Source organism: Pithys albifrons, chromosome 15 (genome assembly GCF_047495875.1).
Source record: "Pithys albifrons albifrons isolate INPA30051 chromosome 15, PitAlb_v1, whole genome shotgun sequence".
Taxonomy (NCBI): Eukaryota; Metazoa; Chordata; class Aves; order Passeriformes; family Thamnophilidae; genus Pithys; species Pithys albifrons.
In genome coordinates this window covers 16,265,674-16,284,348 of record NC_092472.1, presented here as the reverse complement: position 1 = coordinate 16,284,348, position 18,675 = coordinate 16,265,674, and the positions used below count along the sequence as shown (strand labels likewise).

At 43.6% G+C, this 18,675-nt stretch overlaps 1 protein-coding gene across 1 annotated transcript in view; it reads left to right on the top strand.

Moving 5' to 3' along the window:
• Nucleotides 1-18,675, top strand: part of SPOCK1 (SPARC (osteonectin), cwcv and kazal like domains proteoglycan 1) — a 294,313-nt gene that overhangs the window by 261,518 nt on the left and 14,120 nt on the right. The window contains exon 7 of the mRNA XM_071570122.1: nucleotides 12,217-12,333. Within this exon, the coding sequence (XP_071426223.1) occupies nucleotides 12,217-12,333 (117 nt within the window). The remainder of the gene's footprint in view (nucleotides 1-12,216; nucleotides 12,334-18,675) is intronic.

Sequence of the window (18,675 nt, the reverse complement as noted above, 5' to 3'; positions counted from 1 at the left end):
ATAATTGCTCCTACAAAGTCTTACACCTACCCTACAATACACCCTGTCAGCCTGGCCCCTTTCAAAGCTTTCTCAGCCACAGTTCCAATCCTGTCTGTTTTATTTTTACACAACAAATTCCTTTCACACAAGCCATTTTTATCTTCTTCAGAATTGCTCAGCTTATGGTTTTCACAGTGCTACAGGATAGTTTTGATCTCACTTGCTGCTGCTTTTTTTTTATTATTTCAGATGTTAAATATTTTAATAGTGCAAATATTTAAAAAACTCGAGACATTTCAATAAACCATATCCTTGAATACACAAAACTCAATCCTCCCTCTAAAGCACTTCAAAAATACACAACTGCACATGAAGGGCTGAGTAAAGAATTGATGTTCCTTTAAATGATTCTTCAAAACAGGCATTAGCAGGAGATTTTTGCAGCTACATTCCACACTTTTTTGAAGTTTTCCATTCCCACAGCACCCAAGTGGCCAGGTGCTCATTAGTATGTCCATCTCATGGTTTTCTTTATGCTTCTAAATGCAATTTTGTAGGCATAGGAGGACATGTTACAGCAGGAAAGTAACAGTGTGTATTTTGAGTCTTTGATGTACAGAGGTTTGTTCTGTGCTTTAGCAGCACCACAACTCCTCAGTGCAGAAACAGAGGCCACAACAGCTGAAGCCTCATGGTCACCTCAGCCAAAAGCACCAAAGCTGGTTCAAAACAGCCACTCCACCCAGATAAACCCAGGCAGGTTCCTGAACACCAGTTCTACAAGGGAGGAGGATCTTCCTCACTTCACACCCAGCAGGGCCCCCATCATTTGAGGAATTTCCACCCTCTGCCAAGAAGCCAAACCCCTTCTTGTGCTGCACTTGTGATGAAAGGGAAGCCTCAATTTCCTTTGTCACTGACAGTCCAGTTCCCTTTCCCTTGCCTGGCATTCCATGTGCCTTCCTTGGGGATCAGCTGATGCTTCCCTTAACTTGGGATAAAAGCAATTCTTCAAGGTGAAGTTTGGGCTGGAAGGGACCTTTAAAGACCATCCAATCCCATCCCCCTGCAATGACCAGAGACACCTTCAACAAGCTCAGGTTGCTCAGAGCCCCTTTCCAACCTGACCTTGAACATTCCCAGGGTTGGGGAATCCAAGTCTCTGGGCAACCCATGCCTGTGTTTTACCAACCTCATGGCAAAAAACTTCCTTATATCCAGTTTAAAACAACCCTCCTGTATCTTCAAATAATTTATGTCCGAAGGGGGCTTATTGCCAACCCTGTTTTAAGTGAGGAGCATTTTCCAGAGCCTTTGTTAATGGGATGTATTTGAGCTTGGATGACCCATCCAGACAGGTGTGTTGGCTCAGGTACCGAGTGCTGCTCACTCCTGTGAGGTTACTGGCACTGCTCTGGGGTACCAGTGGTTCCAGTAAAATCCTGTTCAGACCACAGATCCATCCAGATTCAGTTCTCAGTGTCTGAGAGTGTTGTATTCCCTTGCTGAGGTTGCTCCATGTGCCTTCGATGCTGCATTCCTGAGCTGCATTTCCTCATGGCATTTGTGCATTCCTGGACCTGGAAGGTGCAGCAGTGCAGAAATATTTCTGGTGCCTTGTCAGGGGATCTTTGCAATCCACAGGGGAGCTCTGTTGCCTCATTTGCACTTTCTTATTGAATTTCAATGAGTTTTCCCAACAATTTGCTGGAGGAATTCCCGTGGGACATCTTCAAATGCTCCTCTCCCCATGCTGTCCGACAGCTCCTCATTTTCTCCTCTGGGGTTGCCTGTGTTTTCTCATTTCAGAATAATTCACCACATGACAACCTTTTACGCTAATGAAGCCCTGGTGGTATCAGATGTGATGACATTCAGTAGGGAACACAGAAAACAAGCACAGGGATGTACACAGTGTAAAATAAAAATCAACTGATGTGCAAAAAAAGTTAATGAGGGGGAAAACCAGTTTCTGCTGGCATATGCTGACTCACGAGTATCTCTCTCTCCATCCTGCTCAAGCATGGAAAAATTGGATTTATCTGTCACTTTTCAAGGGTCCCTGAGGAAGGGAATAGAGATGGTGGGCCCCAGTGAAAATTAAGTGAGTCTGCTCAATTGTCTTCCCCTTTTTTCTGTTTCATAGTGATGCCATGAATGACCCTCCCCCCAAAAACAGGACTCTGAGCACGTTAGTGCAGGGTAAGATAAAAAGTAAAGGTCCTTTAATAACACAGGCCCTACAGCCCACAGGAATACAGGATGACATCCATGTGTCCCAGTTCTTGTTTCCATGGCTTTTATAATAAGATCCCTCCAATCATTGCTTTACACATTTCCCAGTCCAGCCCCAGTCCCACCCCTGGTCCAACCCCCTGGAATTGGGTCTGGGGCCGTCAAGACCCTCTGTCTTCATCAGCTCCTCTTCCTCAGGCACACAAAGGTCTCTTGGAGCTCACCCAGTTCTGGCTTTTGGGTCACTCTGACCTGTGTTTATGTTTCATTCTGTGGGCCTTCTGATATCCTTCAGCTCTACCTTGGAAAGGAGTCTGAACAAGATTAATTAACTAAAGGAATTTGAGCTCGCTGTTCTGGGACAGGGGTAGTGATAGAAAGGCATTAAACTGTTAGAAATATTAACCCTCTAAAAATCTACAACTACTGTGTTCCTAAAATCTACAACATGTGAAAATCAGAACAAAAACCCCTTTGGCATCAGTAGAGTACCAGTTCCTGGGAGAAAGAGTCTTCCTAATAAATTCCTGGCTCCCTCTTGCAGCTTTTAGGCTGTATCTGAAATCCCAGCAGGGACTATGAGAATGTGGGGTGGTTTTTTTTCCCAATGGGAAAGCAGGTCAGTCCTAGTGCTCACTGTCCCTCTGGAAATACCCTGTGCTGGATGAACACACTGAGAGTCCTACTTTTGCATTTCTGTGCAATGCTCTGTGCTTGGTTTCCTCAGGTGGTCACTGGGATCATTCCCCTGAGGGTGGACAGCCCAGACTGTGCCTCCAGAACAGGCATCTCCAGCATGAACTGGCATCTGGATCTTGCTGCCCATAAAAATAATACCTTTTCCCATTAAAACAAACAAAACGAACCCCTAACTGGGAGCTCATTGATTTTAGATTTGATGGAGTTGTGTCAGAAGAACAGAACTGTGTAAAAGTAGCAGTTTTATCCTACAAACCACCCAAACTTCCTGTATTTTAAAAGAATGGTATCAAATAATGGCTCTCTCTGTTTACTATGGCACTTTACAAAATTCATTGGGGTTTTTTTTCCTAATTCAGTTTAGATCCATCTGTGATTGCACAAGGAACTGTAAAAATTAGAGATCTCTCACAGCTCATTTCATACATTCTTATATCCATAGTTTCAATTTCTTTTGCAGAAGTGTTGCATGTGCTTGTGCTTCACCAGAGGCATTCTGTGAAATCATCTTGTTTTTATTTTTCCCTATATATAATCTTTATATTCTTGGCTGTTGCTTTCCTGCTCTGAATGAACATAAATAGATCTGCCCATTTCTTCTCAAATGCTGTCAAATTATAAATTTTACCTCCTGAATTTTGCCCTTTCCAGCTTGAGGCCACTTTTCTTATGGAAGGCAGAGGCTGCCCTTAGCACCAACAGCTCAAGTTGTTTCCAACTACTGTAACTCAGAACATTTTTACTGATTATCACAATCTAAAATTTCTCTCTGCTCAGCCAGTGGACCAAAAAAACCTCCTGGATGTGGAGAAGTTCAGCACAGTCTTCTCATTTTCAGCTATGACTTTGGAAGGTCTGTAGGAAACAATTCCATTTAAAACTCAAATATACACTCTGATAGCCTATACTGCTTGTCTAAAAATAACTATCCCTCAATTCCCTCATTTTAACCCCGCTGAGTTTTGTTTCTACTCTTAATTATTCTTCCAGCTTTGGTTATTTATTACTCCCAATGCCTTAGAGTGCAATATCTGCTGAGCTGTTGGCTGCAAAGTCAGGTATTGGTGGAAACATCCCATGGGCTGCTTTAAACACTTCTTTAAACACTGTTTTAAACTTAAACCAGTGTTCATTTTTTCTAAGATCTCATCCCTCTTGCAAAGACCAGCCAATGCTTGATGAGCCACAGCTACAGCCAAGTGGAGTGTCTTCTCCAAGACTGGAGCAGAAGACACTGAGTGCCAAGTCAAGGACATCTGTTCAGAGTGGAAAAAACAGAGAGGAAGGAAGGGAGGGAGGAAGGAAGGAAGGCAAGAGGGGACATGATGACTCCGTAAAGCCTTTTTGCATCCAGAGAACTGCATGAACTGCTGGAAAAGTCCTCTCAGTCAGACACTCTGCTTTAGTTTCAGTTGAAGTAGCTCTTTTTATTCCACCCTTCAGGTGACATGACAGAATTTGAATGAGAACATTAGGGTTGGCTGGCAAAGGAATTTTGGGAGACCAAGAAGGAAATAACGTTTTAATTAGTACCTGACATGGCCAGAAAGGCACAAGGGATGTTGCTCCCACAAACTTCCTGCTCAGCTTGGCAGTCCCCACCCGTCATCACAGTTGGGATGTATTTAAAATAAAACCCCAGACTTGTGAATCACTTGGCAGAGATGAACTTTGCAGGGGTTTCACCGTTAATATGAGCACAAAAGGAACAAGCTTTAAGTACCAAGGAGGCAGATGCACACTTTGCCTCCAGCACCAGCCAGTGAGCTCTCAATCTTTGTTTACACAGGTCTAGCTGAGCTTTGTGTTTTAAATGTACCATTTTAAAGAAGCTTCAGATCAAAGCCTGTTTCATCTTCCCAATAACTCAGCTGCTCCTGCAATCATCTCAGAGTGTGAACTGCAGGAGCTTGGCATCTGCTGCTGTATTTATAAGAGGAGGCAAAACAAGTGACAGAAGGATCAGAGGTGGTATCAGCATAGGTGTCAGCCCTGTGGAAGAATAGCCAGTGAATGCCAAACATGCAGCAAGACAAATGTATCCAGGTGGAATTTTGTCAGGAAATGTTGGTGACTGTGGGGGAGATTGGAAATGGGAGTCGTGCATTGATCGAATCAGCCAGGCACGTTTGCAATACCTTTCCTTGTCACAAGAGTAAACAATCCATTCCTTTCCACTTCATAAAATTATTGGCATAATAGCTCATTTTTTATTGTTGTAAGAAGTTGCCTGAGGCCTCAGTGAGAAGAGCAAATGAGAGCATTACTCCTTCCAACCACAAAGGGTGAAGTGTTTGTGAAGGCAAATATCACCAGAGCTGCATCACCAAAATATCACATACAAAACACGGGGGACTCACCTGCAAGTCACACAGATGTGGGTGTGTTTATCTGCACCTGGGTGTGGTTGGGCTGCAAGGGAGGGCTGGCACAGCACAATTACAGCAGGGTGGAATAAGTTGTTGACTTACCTACAAGAGAGGAAAATGTAGTGACGTTTGTCAGAGGAAACATGGTTAAAATTGCTGCATTTTCTCTTTATAAAGTATATAGAAGGCAAAGAATAATATAAAACTTTATAAAGTATATAGAAGGCAAAGAATACTATAAAACTTTCTCTTTATAAAGTATATAGAAGGCAAAGAATAATATAAAACTTTATAAAGTATATAGAAGGCAAAGAATACTATAAAACTTTCTCTTTATAAAGTATATAGAAGGCAAAGAATAATATAAAACTTTCTCTTTATAAAGTATATAGAAGGCAAAGAATACTATAAAACATAAAGAATCATATAAAAATAGTACAAAAGATGAGTGTTATCTCTTGTCAACCTCCATGCTATGAGACATTTATGTCAAGCTTTTTTGAGAAGTGTTATTACATAGTTTTTAAGTATGTATTTTACCATATAATTTTGTTGTGTTGGTCTTCAAAAACACAAGAAGCAGAGTTTTTTCCTTTCTGAATTGCTGAAATGGTGTCTGTCCTCTTTCTAGCTGGAGGAATTGGGCAATGTCATGTAGGTTGGTGCTGTGCCACATTTTAATCAAAACTAAATGGATGTGTCCTCCAGGCTCACAGGACAAAGGACTGGACCATTTGTTATCACTGACCTGTGTTACCAACACGTGGTGACATAATAGTAAGAATAACAATAGTAATAGTAGTAGTAGTAGTAATAATAATGAGCAATAATAGCTGGTAGCATCCTGGTGCCAATAGCTGGTTTCTGCTTGTGAGCCAAGCAGCAAACAGGGCCAGATTCCACTAATCCATCCACTCCCTCCTGTTGCTCAGGGAATACCAAGTCTGAATTTTCAGACCATGGACTGAGATGGGCTCCCTTGCAAAGTTTCCCATCTCTTGTTTCCATTCAGTGCCTGGTCACCTGGACCACAACCCATTGGTTCTGCTCCATGGCAGGGCATTTGCTTGTTAAGGAGGTGATTAAAAACATTCATGTTCCTGAGCTGAATTCTGTCATGGCAGGTTTCATTTGCATGGAAAGGACATAACCTCAGGAACTAAATACACATTTTTTCAAAGCTTCTGTGTTTAACTTTTATTTCTCTGCATTTGCAGTTTCCTTTCCTCTGCAGCACAGAAAGAGTTGAAGCCATCCCAGCTCTCAGGGAATGTTCACATGCTCCACTTTGACATCCAAGGAATAGGGAATTTGCCCCTCAGTCTTACCTAAGAAACTATTCAGAATCATATACAATAATATGAATCCAAAGAATCAATCTCTCCACATGTAATTTAGTACTATTTGTAAGAATTATTATTAGAATTATAACAATATTAGCAAGAAGGCAACAGACAGATGGCAGAGAGATGACAAAGAAGTCAAGTGACATAAAACCTGTCACACACTTCCTGTGAATCTGGTTGCATAGTTTGCTTATGGGGAAACTGTGTCATGTGTCACTGCACCTTTTTTCTGGGCAATATGGACTTCTTGCTTGTCCCTCAGTGCCAGAACCTTCTGGCAGCAAATGAGACACTAATACAGTGCTGCAGTAATGAATGTACTTCCCAAGTACCCAGTTTTGTCTGGAGTTCACTGCAGTGGGAGTTACAAGCCTTGTTTTGTTATTTTCTTAGTGAATGAAGATTTTACAATATTGCTTTGCTAGGCTGGAATAAAAATGGGATGTGATTCAGAAGTGATTTAATTTTACACATCTACAGGTAAGTTCAGTTTTAATGTTGATTTCTATCACCAAGTACAATTGCAAGTCCCTGTCTGAAAGAGTGAAATTAAATATTATCCTGCTGGTTTTCACCACCAATGTGTACAGTCTGTAGAGCTGAGAAAGCCCACAACAAAAGCAGGCCTATAAAACCCTGAGCCTTTACAACATGCTAATGGCTTTCCATTAGGTCAGATTAATGTTTTCTGCTCAGTTAAAATAGGTATTTAGCAAAAGTGCTTTCAGTTCTAGGAATAAATAACTGCTGGACCAATTGCCTCACCCATGGGAACAAATCTGCACTTTCAGTGCTTGCTAATAAATCAGTTCTGCAGGATAATTCCTCACATCTGCAGATTCAGATCTGAGGGTATCAGTTGGATGCAGCAGGACATGGATCCTCCTCCTGGCATTGCATGGCCAGGACTCAGAGCAGGTTCTGCCACTGCCCGTGGTGCCAGTGCCACCTGGGCACTTCACTCTGGGACCAGGGAGGAGAGCTGGGTGTTTAAATCCTCCTCTCCATCCCTGGCTGGAGCAGCTGCCATCCCACCCTGCTGCACTCAGGGACTGTGGGTGGGAGGGGATGTGGTGGGAGCACATCAGCAGTGAGGGATCCAAGAACTGGGTTACATGAGGATTTCACGTGGCTGCCAAGGCAGAACTTTTGGTGACATCCATAAAATAGCAAAGGTAAAATCTTTGGGTTTTTTCTCTTTTAAGAAATGGATGAAGGCAGAGTCTCTTATCTTGTAGAAGGTACACACCACAGTGCCAACAGCTCTTTGCATGTTTGCTCTCGGGTCTGTGTCACAGCACTGGAGCTTTAAATGGCTGGTGACAGCTGGCTGGGCAGAGTTCAGCTGCTGGAGAGGGACTGTGGAGAGCTCCCTCCCTTGGGGATCCTCCTCAGCCCGGATTTTCTAATCAGTGCTTCAAGTGCTGTCAATACCCATATTGTTTGCAAGCCCAGTGTTCTCTCCTTATACATCTTCAAGCAGCAAGAGACCCATTATCACATCCCTTCCTCCCACAGCCCTGTCCTTCTCATCTAGGAAATGTGACTTGAAACTTCTATTAATAGTGAAGAGGTACATTTGCACTGCATTTTTCATGAAGTGGTTTCTTAAAAATGCTTTAAAACTTATACTAATGTCAGTTTATATATGAGGATCTTAGATCTGGGGCCCCTCAGGGCTGTGCTTTCTAATTGTTTGATATGTAGTTAATAGGCCCTACCACCAGAAATAAAACATGAAGTGCTCTGGTTCCTGCATACCCAGGATATCCTGGAGGCTGGGCCTGACTTTTTTTGTATGAAACTTGTGCCCTCTGAATGTCAATCCACTTTGAAGTGTCCAAATGTGTCCCCAAACAAAGAAATTCAGAATGATTTTGTGCTTTTTATGATGTTCATATCAAATCAATAAATAGAATGCAGTTCAATTAGGTAGAGAGGCAGGATATTTTTAACCAGGTATGGGGGCATTGAAATCAAATTTAATACAGGAAAATGTAAAATAATACTTCCTCTGTTTTAATGTGCAGGAGAAAGTAAGATTGAGGGCACTAAATACTTGAACAGAAATTTAATTGAACTTTGCATAAAAGTTTTGAAGTCTTGTCCAGAAATTTATTATTCATTCCGTATTAACAGCAAAGTTGGTTCCTGTTTGGCTCATGAAAGAGCATTTATGCTTGTGAAGAAAGACTGCAGCCCTAAGAGAGAACTTCAACATCTTATCCACTATGGAATCATCCTTAAGCAGCATACTTAAGGAATATCTCAGTTATTCACAAAAAAAGCTATCCAGAATGCAGAAAACTCCAGTTCTGGGCTCACTGTCAGGCTGAATTCCAGAGGAAATCTGCAGGGGTTGTGCCCAGGGAAAACAAGAGAAATCATCATGCAGGGTCCACTCTGCCCTCAGAGGGACTGAGGGGGGCAGTGCTCGAGGAAGATGCAGCACAGAGGAGGCTCAAAGCTTGTTCTTGCTCCTTCAAAATCCAGGGAATGTTAGGGAAGGCCAGGAGGAATAACTCAGCTGATGTGGCTCGTGGGCACTGGGTAAGAGCAGAGGATGGTGGAATAGGAATGTACATGGCAAGGAGAATCTCAGCATGGCTGGAGTTACAGACACGGGGAAAATGTAACAACTTCATCTCAAATGGCATTTTCCAGATCCCAACATGTCTGAGTGGCTTGACTGTACAGAGGTGTTTCAAATCTGATTTACCATTAATTAATTACCTCTGTTTACCATTAATTAATTGCTTCTGTGCCACCTACACTGTGCCTTCAGTCCTGGTTCCCACTGCAATTTAAAAGCCCAGATTCCAATGACCTCAGTCAGGTTACAGCCAGTGACCCCTGGGTGAGGTTTGGTTTGGAGCCACTGGGCTGGCCCTGGGCTCCTGCCTGGCACACAGGGGGACTTTGGCAGCAAATGCAGGAGCTTCCAAAGCTGTGGTGTCCAGGCTTGGCTTTACATTTGGAAATGCACAGATCTGAATAAGGAAAATAGCCAGGTGGGGGCTGGTCTCTTCTCCCAGGCACTCAGCAATAGGACAAGGGGGCACGATGGGCTCAAGCTCTGCCAGGGGAAATTGAAGTGGGAGATCAGAAAAAAATTCTTTGCAGAGAGAGTGCTCAGGGATTGGAATGGGCTGCCCAGAGAGGGGGTGGATTCCCCATCCCTGGAGGTTTTTCAACTGAGCTTGGCCGTGGCACTGAGTGCCATGATCTGGTAAAGGGACTGGAGTTGGCCCAAGGGTTGGACTTTATGATCTTGGAGGTCTTTTCCAACCCAATCCATTCTGTGATTCTGTGAAAATGGCTTAGAGGGATGTTTTCTTGGTAATTGCTCTTCTTTCTCCTGGGCCTTGTGAAGCTCATTGTACCTGTCCACAGGGCATGAGAAGGGGGCAGGAAGGCACAGGAAGGGAGGTTTGTAGTCCAGAGTTCCAGCTTTGCATTCCTAAAGGAGGATAGTGCCACACTAAATATTCCATAAGGATTGGGCTTGCACAATAAAATGACATCACTCATTTCTCAAATGAATCCTCTTTTCTTCACCCACTTGGCATAATCAGTAGTCAAAGCTGTGTCTGTGTGTGCAGTTTGACTGGAGATACATTTGTGAACTACTCTGAACAAATGCCTTGTACATGAGGTATTGGCCAAGCAACACTTGCACACTGCATTTCCCTTTTTTATCTTTGCAAAGCTGACTTTCAAAGGGCAAGACAGATCCTTGGCAGAAGGAAAGAAAAGATACTGCCTGCTTTTAATTGGGAAAGTGGAATTACTGTGGGTACACTGCTCAGCAGACATTGTGAGACAGGTTATTGAAAAGAAGGCTTTGGGGTCTCTATTAGTGACCTGATAATATTTTGGCAGAAATTATGTCTGATGAAAACCACTCACTGACAGTTCCTCAGGGAATGCAGGAACAGCATCTCCCATCCCACATAAGAGAAGTTTCTCCATCCCTACTAACAAGTGTTGAAGTTCCCAGCTCCTGCTGAAATTTCTAACTGCATGGTGGAAATTTGTCTTATCTTTTTGGATCTAAATTCACAAAGTAAGAAACCATTTGTGCCTGTTTAGACGTAGTTCATTCCTGAATATTTATTCCCAATAAAATTAGTTTTCTTCCTCCCTTCACTCCCTCAGACATCTCCTGGTGGGGACTCATTACAGGCAGGATGATGGAATTTGTTCTGCTATTGCTTCTGTTGTGATAAAAGACTTTGTGAGTAACAGCCAAGGAAGAAAGAGCAACATGAGATGTTCCTTATAGAAGAGATGGCGTGGTGGGCTCAAAAATCCTGTCTTGACTTTGGTTTTAACTTTGAAAGATAAAATAGTTTACAGTGAGTAAAATGTAATGTTAATTTCAGTGAGAAAATAAAGTGATAAGCTTGTGATCTTCATATTTTTGTCTTTAGTAGGAAAATCCATCAAACTCTTTCAGCATTACAGAAAAAAGTGGGGAAATCTTTCTTCTTTTCCCCTCTTAAATGCTAAAATAATTTCAACTTAGAAAAGGCCATAAATTCAATCTTTAACTTTGGAGTTATTCCTGTCCCAAAATAAAATGGGAGAACAAACAAGGTCTGAGCAAGACCATGAGATCTCTGCAAGTTCCTTGCAGTTCCCAGAGCACAGACTTTAATTTGGGAGATCTGTGGGGCTCAATTGTTCTTCAATAAGGTGGAAGGAGGAATATTATAATGTGCAGTGAGATGGAGAAGACATATTGTGTGTGTGAAGGATGTCTGCCTCTACAGCATAAAATCTTCCTCTGGATTCCAAGAAATGTCATTTAAAATGTAGAATGAGTGCACAGCAGGAATAATAAAATTGCCTGAGCTTGTGAATTTTAAGCACTAAACATGATACAGAAACAAGAATATTTTTTCTGACAGAAACTGGTGACTAATGCAGCTTTCTTCCTTAAAAATATTTGCTTCAGCTGGACGTTAATCTCTTGGCAGATATTTCTGAGGGAAAAAAAAAAATTAGGTATTTCTCAGTAAAAATTTATGAGAAAATAAATGTTTTACCTCGCTAACCAAATGGAATTGACAACCTTCAGGGGTGGCAGAGCCTCGCTTGCAGGAGAACTGGAGCAACATGACAATTTTTCCTGTCTATAAATAAGTATATATATTTCCTATTACTGTGATAATAGCCTTCCACGAAGGCAAATGTGGTTATAAATTATTCCTGCATCTTGTTGGAGTAGCATCTCGGCGAGGATGTCCCTCCTCCCCATCTGTTCCACTGATATTCTTTTTTCTCTGAAACCCTAAAAGGTGCAAACATTGAAGTCAAACAGGCACAAAGCTCTGCTTTCAAACCGGTGGGTGGCACTTTTCCCACCACAAATCTCGTCAGCTTCCGAGGGAGCACTTGAGTACAACTCCTAATTCACCACGACTTACATTTGCTTTTTAACTTGTGTCCTTTTCTTTTACTTCACAGCTCTTGATGAGAAGAACTTCACCACCAGAAGTGCTGCTTTTCTAACAGATCTTTGGGGAGAGGTTTTTCCCTGGTGCTCCTGACTCAGCTTGGTGCTTTGTTCTTTTTTGCAGTTTGCACAGACAAAGAACTGAGGAGTTTGGCTTCGAGGCTAAAGGACTGGTTTGGTGCCCTGCACGAGGATGCCAATCGTGTCATCAAACCCACCAGCTCGGAGACAGCCCAAGGCAGTAAGAAACCCCTTTCCCATGGCCCAAGGCAGTAAGAAACCCCTTTCCCATGCCTCAAGGCAGTACAGAAACCCCTTTCCCATGGCTCAAGGCAGTCAGAAACCCCTTTCCCATGGCCCAAGGCAGTAAGAAACCCCTTTCCCATGGCCCAAGGCAGTAAGAAACCCCTTTCCCATGGCCCAAAGCAGTCAGAAACCCCTTTCCCATGGCTCAAGGCAGTAAGAAACCCCTTTCCCATGGCCCAAGGCAGTAAGAAACCCCTTTCCCATGGCCCAAGGCAGTAAGAAACCCCTTTCCCATCGCCCAAGGCAGTAAGAAACCCCTTTCCCATCGCCCAAGGCAGTAAGAAACCCCTTTCCCATGGCCCAAGGCAGTCAGAAACCCCTTTCCCATGGCTCCAGGCAGTAAGAAACCCCTTTCCCATGGCCCAAGGCAGTCAGAAACCCCTTTCCCATGGCCCAAGGCAGTCAGAAACCCCTTTCCCATGGCTCAAGGCAGTAAGAAACCCCTTTCTTCTGGAACATTGAGGGCTTTAGGCAGGTTCCCAACCTGCTCAGCTTAGTGCTGCAGTGTCAGCCAGTGGGGAAGCACAGGAGACCTGATCCTGGATAGAAATCCCATGTTCTGAAGGAGCTGCAGGCATTCTGTTCTCCTCCTGGTCCAAACTGCTCTAAAAACTGGCAGAGACAGAGAGGTCTTCACAAGGGATCAGGCAGATCCCTTTGTCTGAAGGCCACGGAGGTCACCTCTGTACTGGGACTTCTCTTATGTTAACTAACATGGCACAATTTATTGGATTCCATGACCCTCCAGTTCAGTGTGGCTGCATCCAAATCCCTCCTTGGGACTGGACTGTGATGTATGAAATTAAACTCACCAGTTTTATGACCAAAGCATTTTCTGACCCAATGTCAGTGGGATTAGCCAAAAGTCATACAAGTGTAGAAAATCATTTCAATGTTGGGAGAAACTCACTCAGATACTATTTTGCAATTTCTTGCTAACAGCTTACATAAGAGAAAGAATAATTAAAAGATCCAGACCTGAGCCATGGAGCTGGAAGAGTTAAAAGGTCTGGAAAGATGGAATCTGTTGTGTCCTGGGTGTTTAATGACACCACCTTTACTTCCTTTGATGCTTTTTTTTTCTCAAGAAAGGAAGAAAATGAGCAGTTTAGAGGACAGTTACTCTCTGTGGGTTAAGCCACCATGACTGATTTTGATGCCATTTACCCACCAGGGAGGGTAAAAATTCCCAGAACAGCATCAAAAGAGGTCATGTTCATCAGAGAGCAGATGGGAATTTATCTTCTGTAAGGACTCATTAATTCTTTTAACTACTCTGTCCCAAAACACACAGACCCTTGGGTTGCAAAGTGGGATGGCCAAGTTTGATGTGGGTTTGTGGCTCACCTTCCCTGCCCTGATTCCCTGCTGGGAGCTGGGCTGTGCACACACAGCACTGCACAGGGGCAGCTGCTCCCCTGTCCCTCCAGCCCAGCCTGGTGTCCCTGCAGTGGGACAACACAGACAGAGGCTCAAGGGGCAGGAGAGCAGACCCAGCACACCCAGGTGGGCATTTCCTGATGGTCCCTGACTCCACAGCCCCTCTTTGTGCTGCTCCTGAGCTGGGGCAGCAACAGATTGATGGCCTGTTCCTGAGGAGACAGGATATCCCACAGGCAGCACTGCTCAAAACTGTAGTCAAACTCATTAATGCCAAGTCATCCCATCTTAAAACCACGTGGAATAACAAGCTGTGCTGCTTGGAAAAGATCTTTTTTCTGTGTCCCTTATTCTCCACAGTATTTACAACAAAGTCAGCCTCTTTAACACCAGATGTCCTACTTACTTCTGAAACAGTGCTCCAAAAAAGAGGATATTGTCATGCAGAAGAAGCCAAACCACAGTGCAGAAAGCACACCTGGGTGTGCAGCTAATAATGGTTTCCAGATGTGGGTTGGGTTCAGACAGAAAACCTCAGAGACTCTGAACTTTGCTTGAAGCCCTGTAGGCCCAGAGTCACGTGAAATCTCATTTTATCAGATTCCCCAAAGAGTGTTTTTCATGCAAAACCTGTGAGATCCTCACGAGGACCTTGCCAGAGGCCAAAGTCTAAATACAGTCCTAAAGGTGTTGAGTCCTTTTTTTTCTTTTTTTCTGAAGAAATTTCAGTCTGAAAAACATCCCTGGTAATTCTGCAGTGTTTGCTCTGATTCACAGAGGAACTGTTATCTCTTTTTAGTTTAGTTTGATTCCTGGCAGCTTTTATTTGAAAGGCTGCCTTGATGATCTTAAACACTTGATCTCAACAATGTTCATTTTTAGACTGTTGACTTAGTTTGGCACATTTTCTTATTTTCTTATATATCAGTTTAAAAAAGAGAAAAGGAAAGAAAGAAACTTTCTGAGTTTAGATGCTTAAATAGTTTGTGAATGCCACAAAACTTGGGCTTATCTTTCTTTTTGAGGGTTTGCAGCAGTACTCATGAATTAATGTGCCAATTTCTGCAGCTCAAGTTCTCTCTGAAAACACTCAGAGTGAGGACAGCAGTATTTGGCTCCCTCTAACTTTAACTTCAGACATTTGTAAAAATGAAAGAGCATCTTAAACAGGGCTCAGAATTCAAAGCAAAGTTCACATACCCAAGCTGTAGAAAGGAATGTGAGTGAATCCTGGCAAACAGGACACACAGAGCTCTGGAAATTCGCTCTGATGTACACGCTGCCCTTTTCTCATTGCTCTGCACGTGTTGCCCTCCTCACCAGACACATCATTTCATTAAACTCAACTGGTTTGGGTCTGCCTGGAGAGCCTTAAAAGGCAGGAATATCCTCAAAGTAATCCATTTGGGATGTGCCCCTGTGGCAGCAAGAGGAGCAGATGGTGAGATGAGATGATTGTGGTGCCTGGGACACAAGGGCTGTCTGGAGAAGGGGTTCCAGCAGAGAGAAACCTCTGCTACATTAATTTTTTAACATGTTAGTGTGAGTGTAAATAAGCATTTTGAGTGTATTAAGTTCACCCTCAGGTGAAGGAAAAAACTACACTCCTTTTTGTTTTCTTTTTAACTCTCTTGAAAGGGAAAAAGGATGAGGGTGAGCATTGTGTTTAAACCTCAAGCCTTCATTCAAGGAGCTCTCTGATCCCAGCAAAGCACCACGGGCCAGGAGCCTTGTGCTCTGCAGGCTTTGGGCAATTAAAATCTCCTCAATAAATGATGTAAGAAACTCAGGGACATGCTTTGACATAAGGAAATAATAAAACTAATTAGGTAGCAAGACAAGATTTGAATTGCTCCTGAGCCTGTTGATAATTCATGACATCCCTGTATTGTACCTAGATAGTCTCCTTGGTTGGAGTGGGAGTTGTTTTCCTTTTACTAGAGGTCTGTGCAATATAAAGGGTTTTTCCTGGGGAACATTCCTTCTCCTCCTTCCTTTATTTAAGTGATAGGGGAAATTAGGTTAATTATTCCCCTGTTAATTTAATTGTAGTATACTTTATTAAAATAAAACTGGCTCATGTAAGTCAACTCTTGAAGGGGGAAAATAATTTTTTCATGCCAGAAGGTGTGTTTATTTTTAATTAGGATTTTCACTTTTACACTTTTTTTTTATTTAATTCTAATTCAGAGGAGGTGGAGCATTTTATGTATTAATGGGATGTGAGACTTTTTCATGTAGGTCACCCCTTTGAATTCCTTCCAGTGAATGAACAGCTGTCAGTCAGGTCTCAGTGCAGGTCCTTGTGAGCAGGTGTCCAAATGAGAGCACCCACCACTTCAGCTGGCATTAATTGGCATCTCTGTTGGCAGCCTGAGCCAAGAGCAAGAGGGACATGGAGCTTCTCACCAAAGGCACTGCAGCACTAAGCTGATGAACAGAGAGATGCAGGAAAGTCCTCACTGAGGTTACTCTAATTCTGGGTCTGTTGTGCTGGAAATCCAGTGCATTAACCAAGCACTGAATTCATTACAGAATTACAGTATATGGTTTATTTCATCCAGCAAATTGCATCAAATTTATAAGTAAGTCTCTCAAAAGACTCTACAAAGGAGTTAATTCACTCAGCATCACTTGTCCTCTCCAAGCTGATGGGAGCACAGTGACCTCCCAGGGAAGGTAGGTGAGCTCCAAACCCATTTCCCATCAGCTGCCCTGGTTCTGCAGTGAGTCAGAGCCTGCTTTGCACACTCAGGGCACACCTGGCTGTCATTCCTGTTGCTGGGTGCTGAGGGCATCCAGGATTCTTGGGGCTGGGCTGCAGGTGGAATGTTGCAAAAGGTGTTTTTTGGGCAGTACATGTTACCAGGAGACAATGCAAAGTGGAGGTGGATGCTACTATTCACCTTCAACTACATATTGAGACAAATCCAAGAATTAACCTTTCCACTGATAATAACCATCTAGCTAAGGACTTTCCACCATGTCAATATTTAAAGACTTCCAGTCCACATTGTGTAATCCAGCACCATTTAATAATCCAGCCTCTTAATAAACCTAATGTGGAACTCTGGTCACAACAGTGAAAGCGCCCTCGTTTATTAAGAAATTGCAATCAAAAGCTCTTCAACTACTGTAATTAACTGTCTTCCTGAGTGATCTTTCAGGATTGTCTCTCACATGGCATGTCACAGAGCAGCTCTGTGCTCCCATCAGTGCTGTGCTCAGACAGGTCAGTGCTGAGGACACACTGGTGTGTCCCTGTTGTACTCCCAGGGAGACACTTCCCAGCAGGCAGAAAAACGTGACCAGAACTAACCCACAGACACTGTCAGGAGCAAGTTCATGGCAGCAACTCCTTGCCAGTTAAGAGGTGACCCTCAGAGACCCACCAGGGCTGAGCAACCCACACCCACTGATCATACAACAGACCCACAGTAAGGGCCACAACAGGGTGTGAAGTACCAAGAGGGCATCTGTGCAGAAAAAGAGCAGACGAGGAACTCAGCTCTTTGCCTCCTGAAATCTGCTAAACTGGGCCAGCTGAAGGGCTCTGGTACTGACCCCAGCTCCACCCTGCAGCTGAATGACCCACCCCTGCCTGTTTGATTTGACTGCTGTCCACCTGCCCTGTGGTGGGAAATTCAGTACAGGGTACCCCCAACGCGAGGCAGGGCTGCCTGTCCTGCTTCTGTTGCTTTAGAGAGGCAAAATTAAGGAATCTTAAATCCTTTCACTCAACAGGAGACTGCACAGTGACCAAATCCTGCTTGCCTTCTTCAGATGACTAAAATTACTGCAGTCAATATTGCTAATTGCTCCAGCAAGGCAAGCAGGCTTCCCCTACATCTATTCACACAGCCAGTTTCTTTTTCTCTGTGCTCAAACACAACTAGATAATATTAGAGGAGATAACAGCACAAAAATGTGATGAAATGTTCAGCATGATTTCTCTCCTCCCTGCCTGAGCTGCCTCTAGCCCTGAGGAAATGGCGTTACCTTCTTCTTCCTTAGAGAAACATGTATTATGAATGACACAAACCTTCCCATTAGTTAACCCTTCTGATTGTCCCTCTGTGCCACTGACAACCTCCAGCCACAGCTGCATAAGAAAAGCACAGCTTCCAGCAGAAAGCCCTGCTCTCCTTTGGATTAATGCTTTAAATAGCAGGTAGGCAGCAGAGCTTGGACAAACTGTCAGCGTGATTCCAGCAACGTCTTAGGCTTCCCCTTAACAAAGCAGCATCCTGAAAGGGACACATACAGCAAGGACAGCTAAGCTTGACCTCTTTCAATGAAAGGTGCAGCCTGAGGAAAAAGCTCATCAGGCTTCTCCACGTGACCCAAAGCATGAGCAGTGCCCAGGCAGGTTGTCACTCCCAGCTGGGGCAGTGTGAGGTGCCCAGGCTGGCAGGAACCCTCTGTCTCTGCAAATCTCCAGCCAAATGTATTCGTGTTTCTGAGACCTGGTTGAAACCAATATCCTCATTATCAGATTTCTTAGCTCTGGATTATAAATATACTTCCTTACCTCAGAGATAACTTAGAATTTGGTCCAAGCATTGAAAAAGTACCACAATAGTGTGGATTTATAATGCCCTGTCTCATTTGTGAAAGGGGCAGTGCCACTGATTTTGTGGAGAGTGCAGAATACTGGAATAAGTATCTCATATACTCTGTGGGTATCTATATGCATGACTTGGGCTTTCAGAGATAACCACTGTTGCTGCTGCTGCTGCTGCTGCAGCCTTTGAAGAATCTGGGCTATTAAAATGAGCGATGATGGTTTCCAAAGCACTGGAAGAGCAGATTCCTGCATTGCTGCAGAATCCCGGAGGCTGCAGGAGGGCGTGGGGCTGGCCCAGCTCAGGAGGGCATGGGCAGCCTGTGCAGCTCC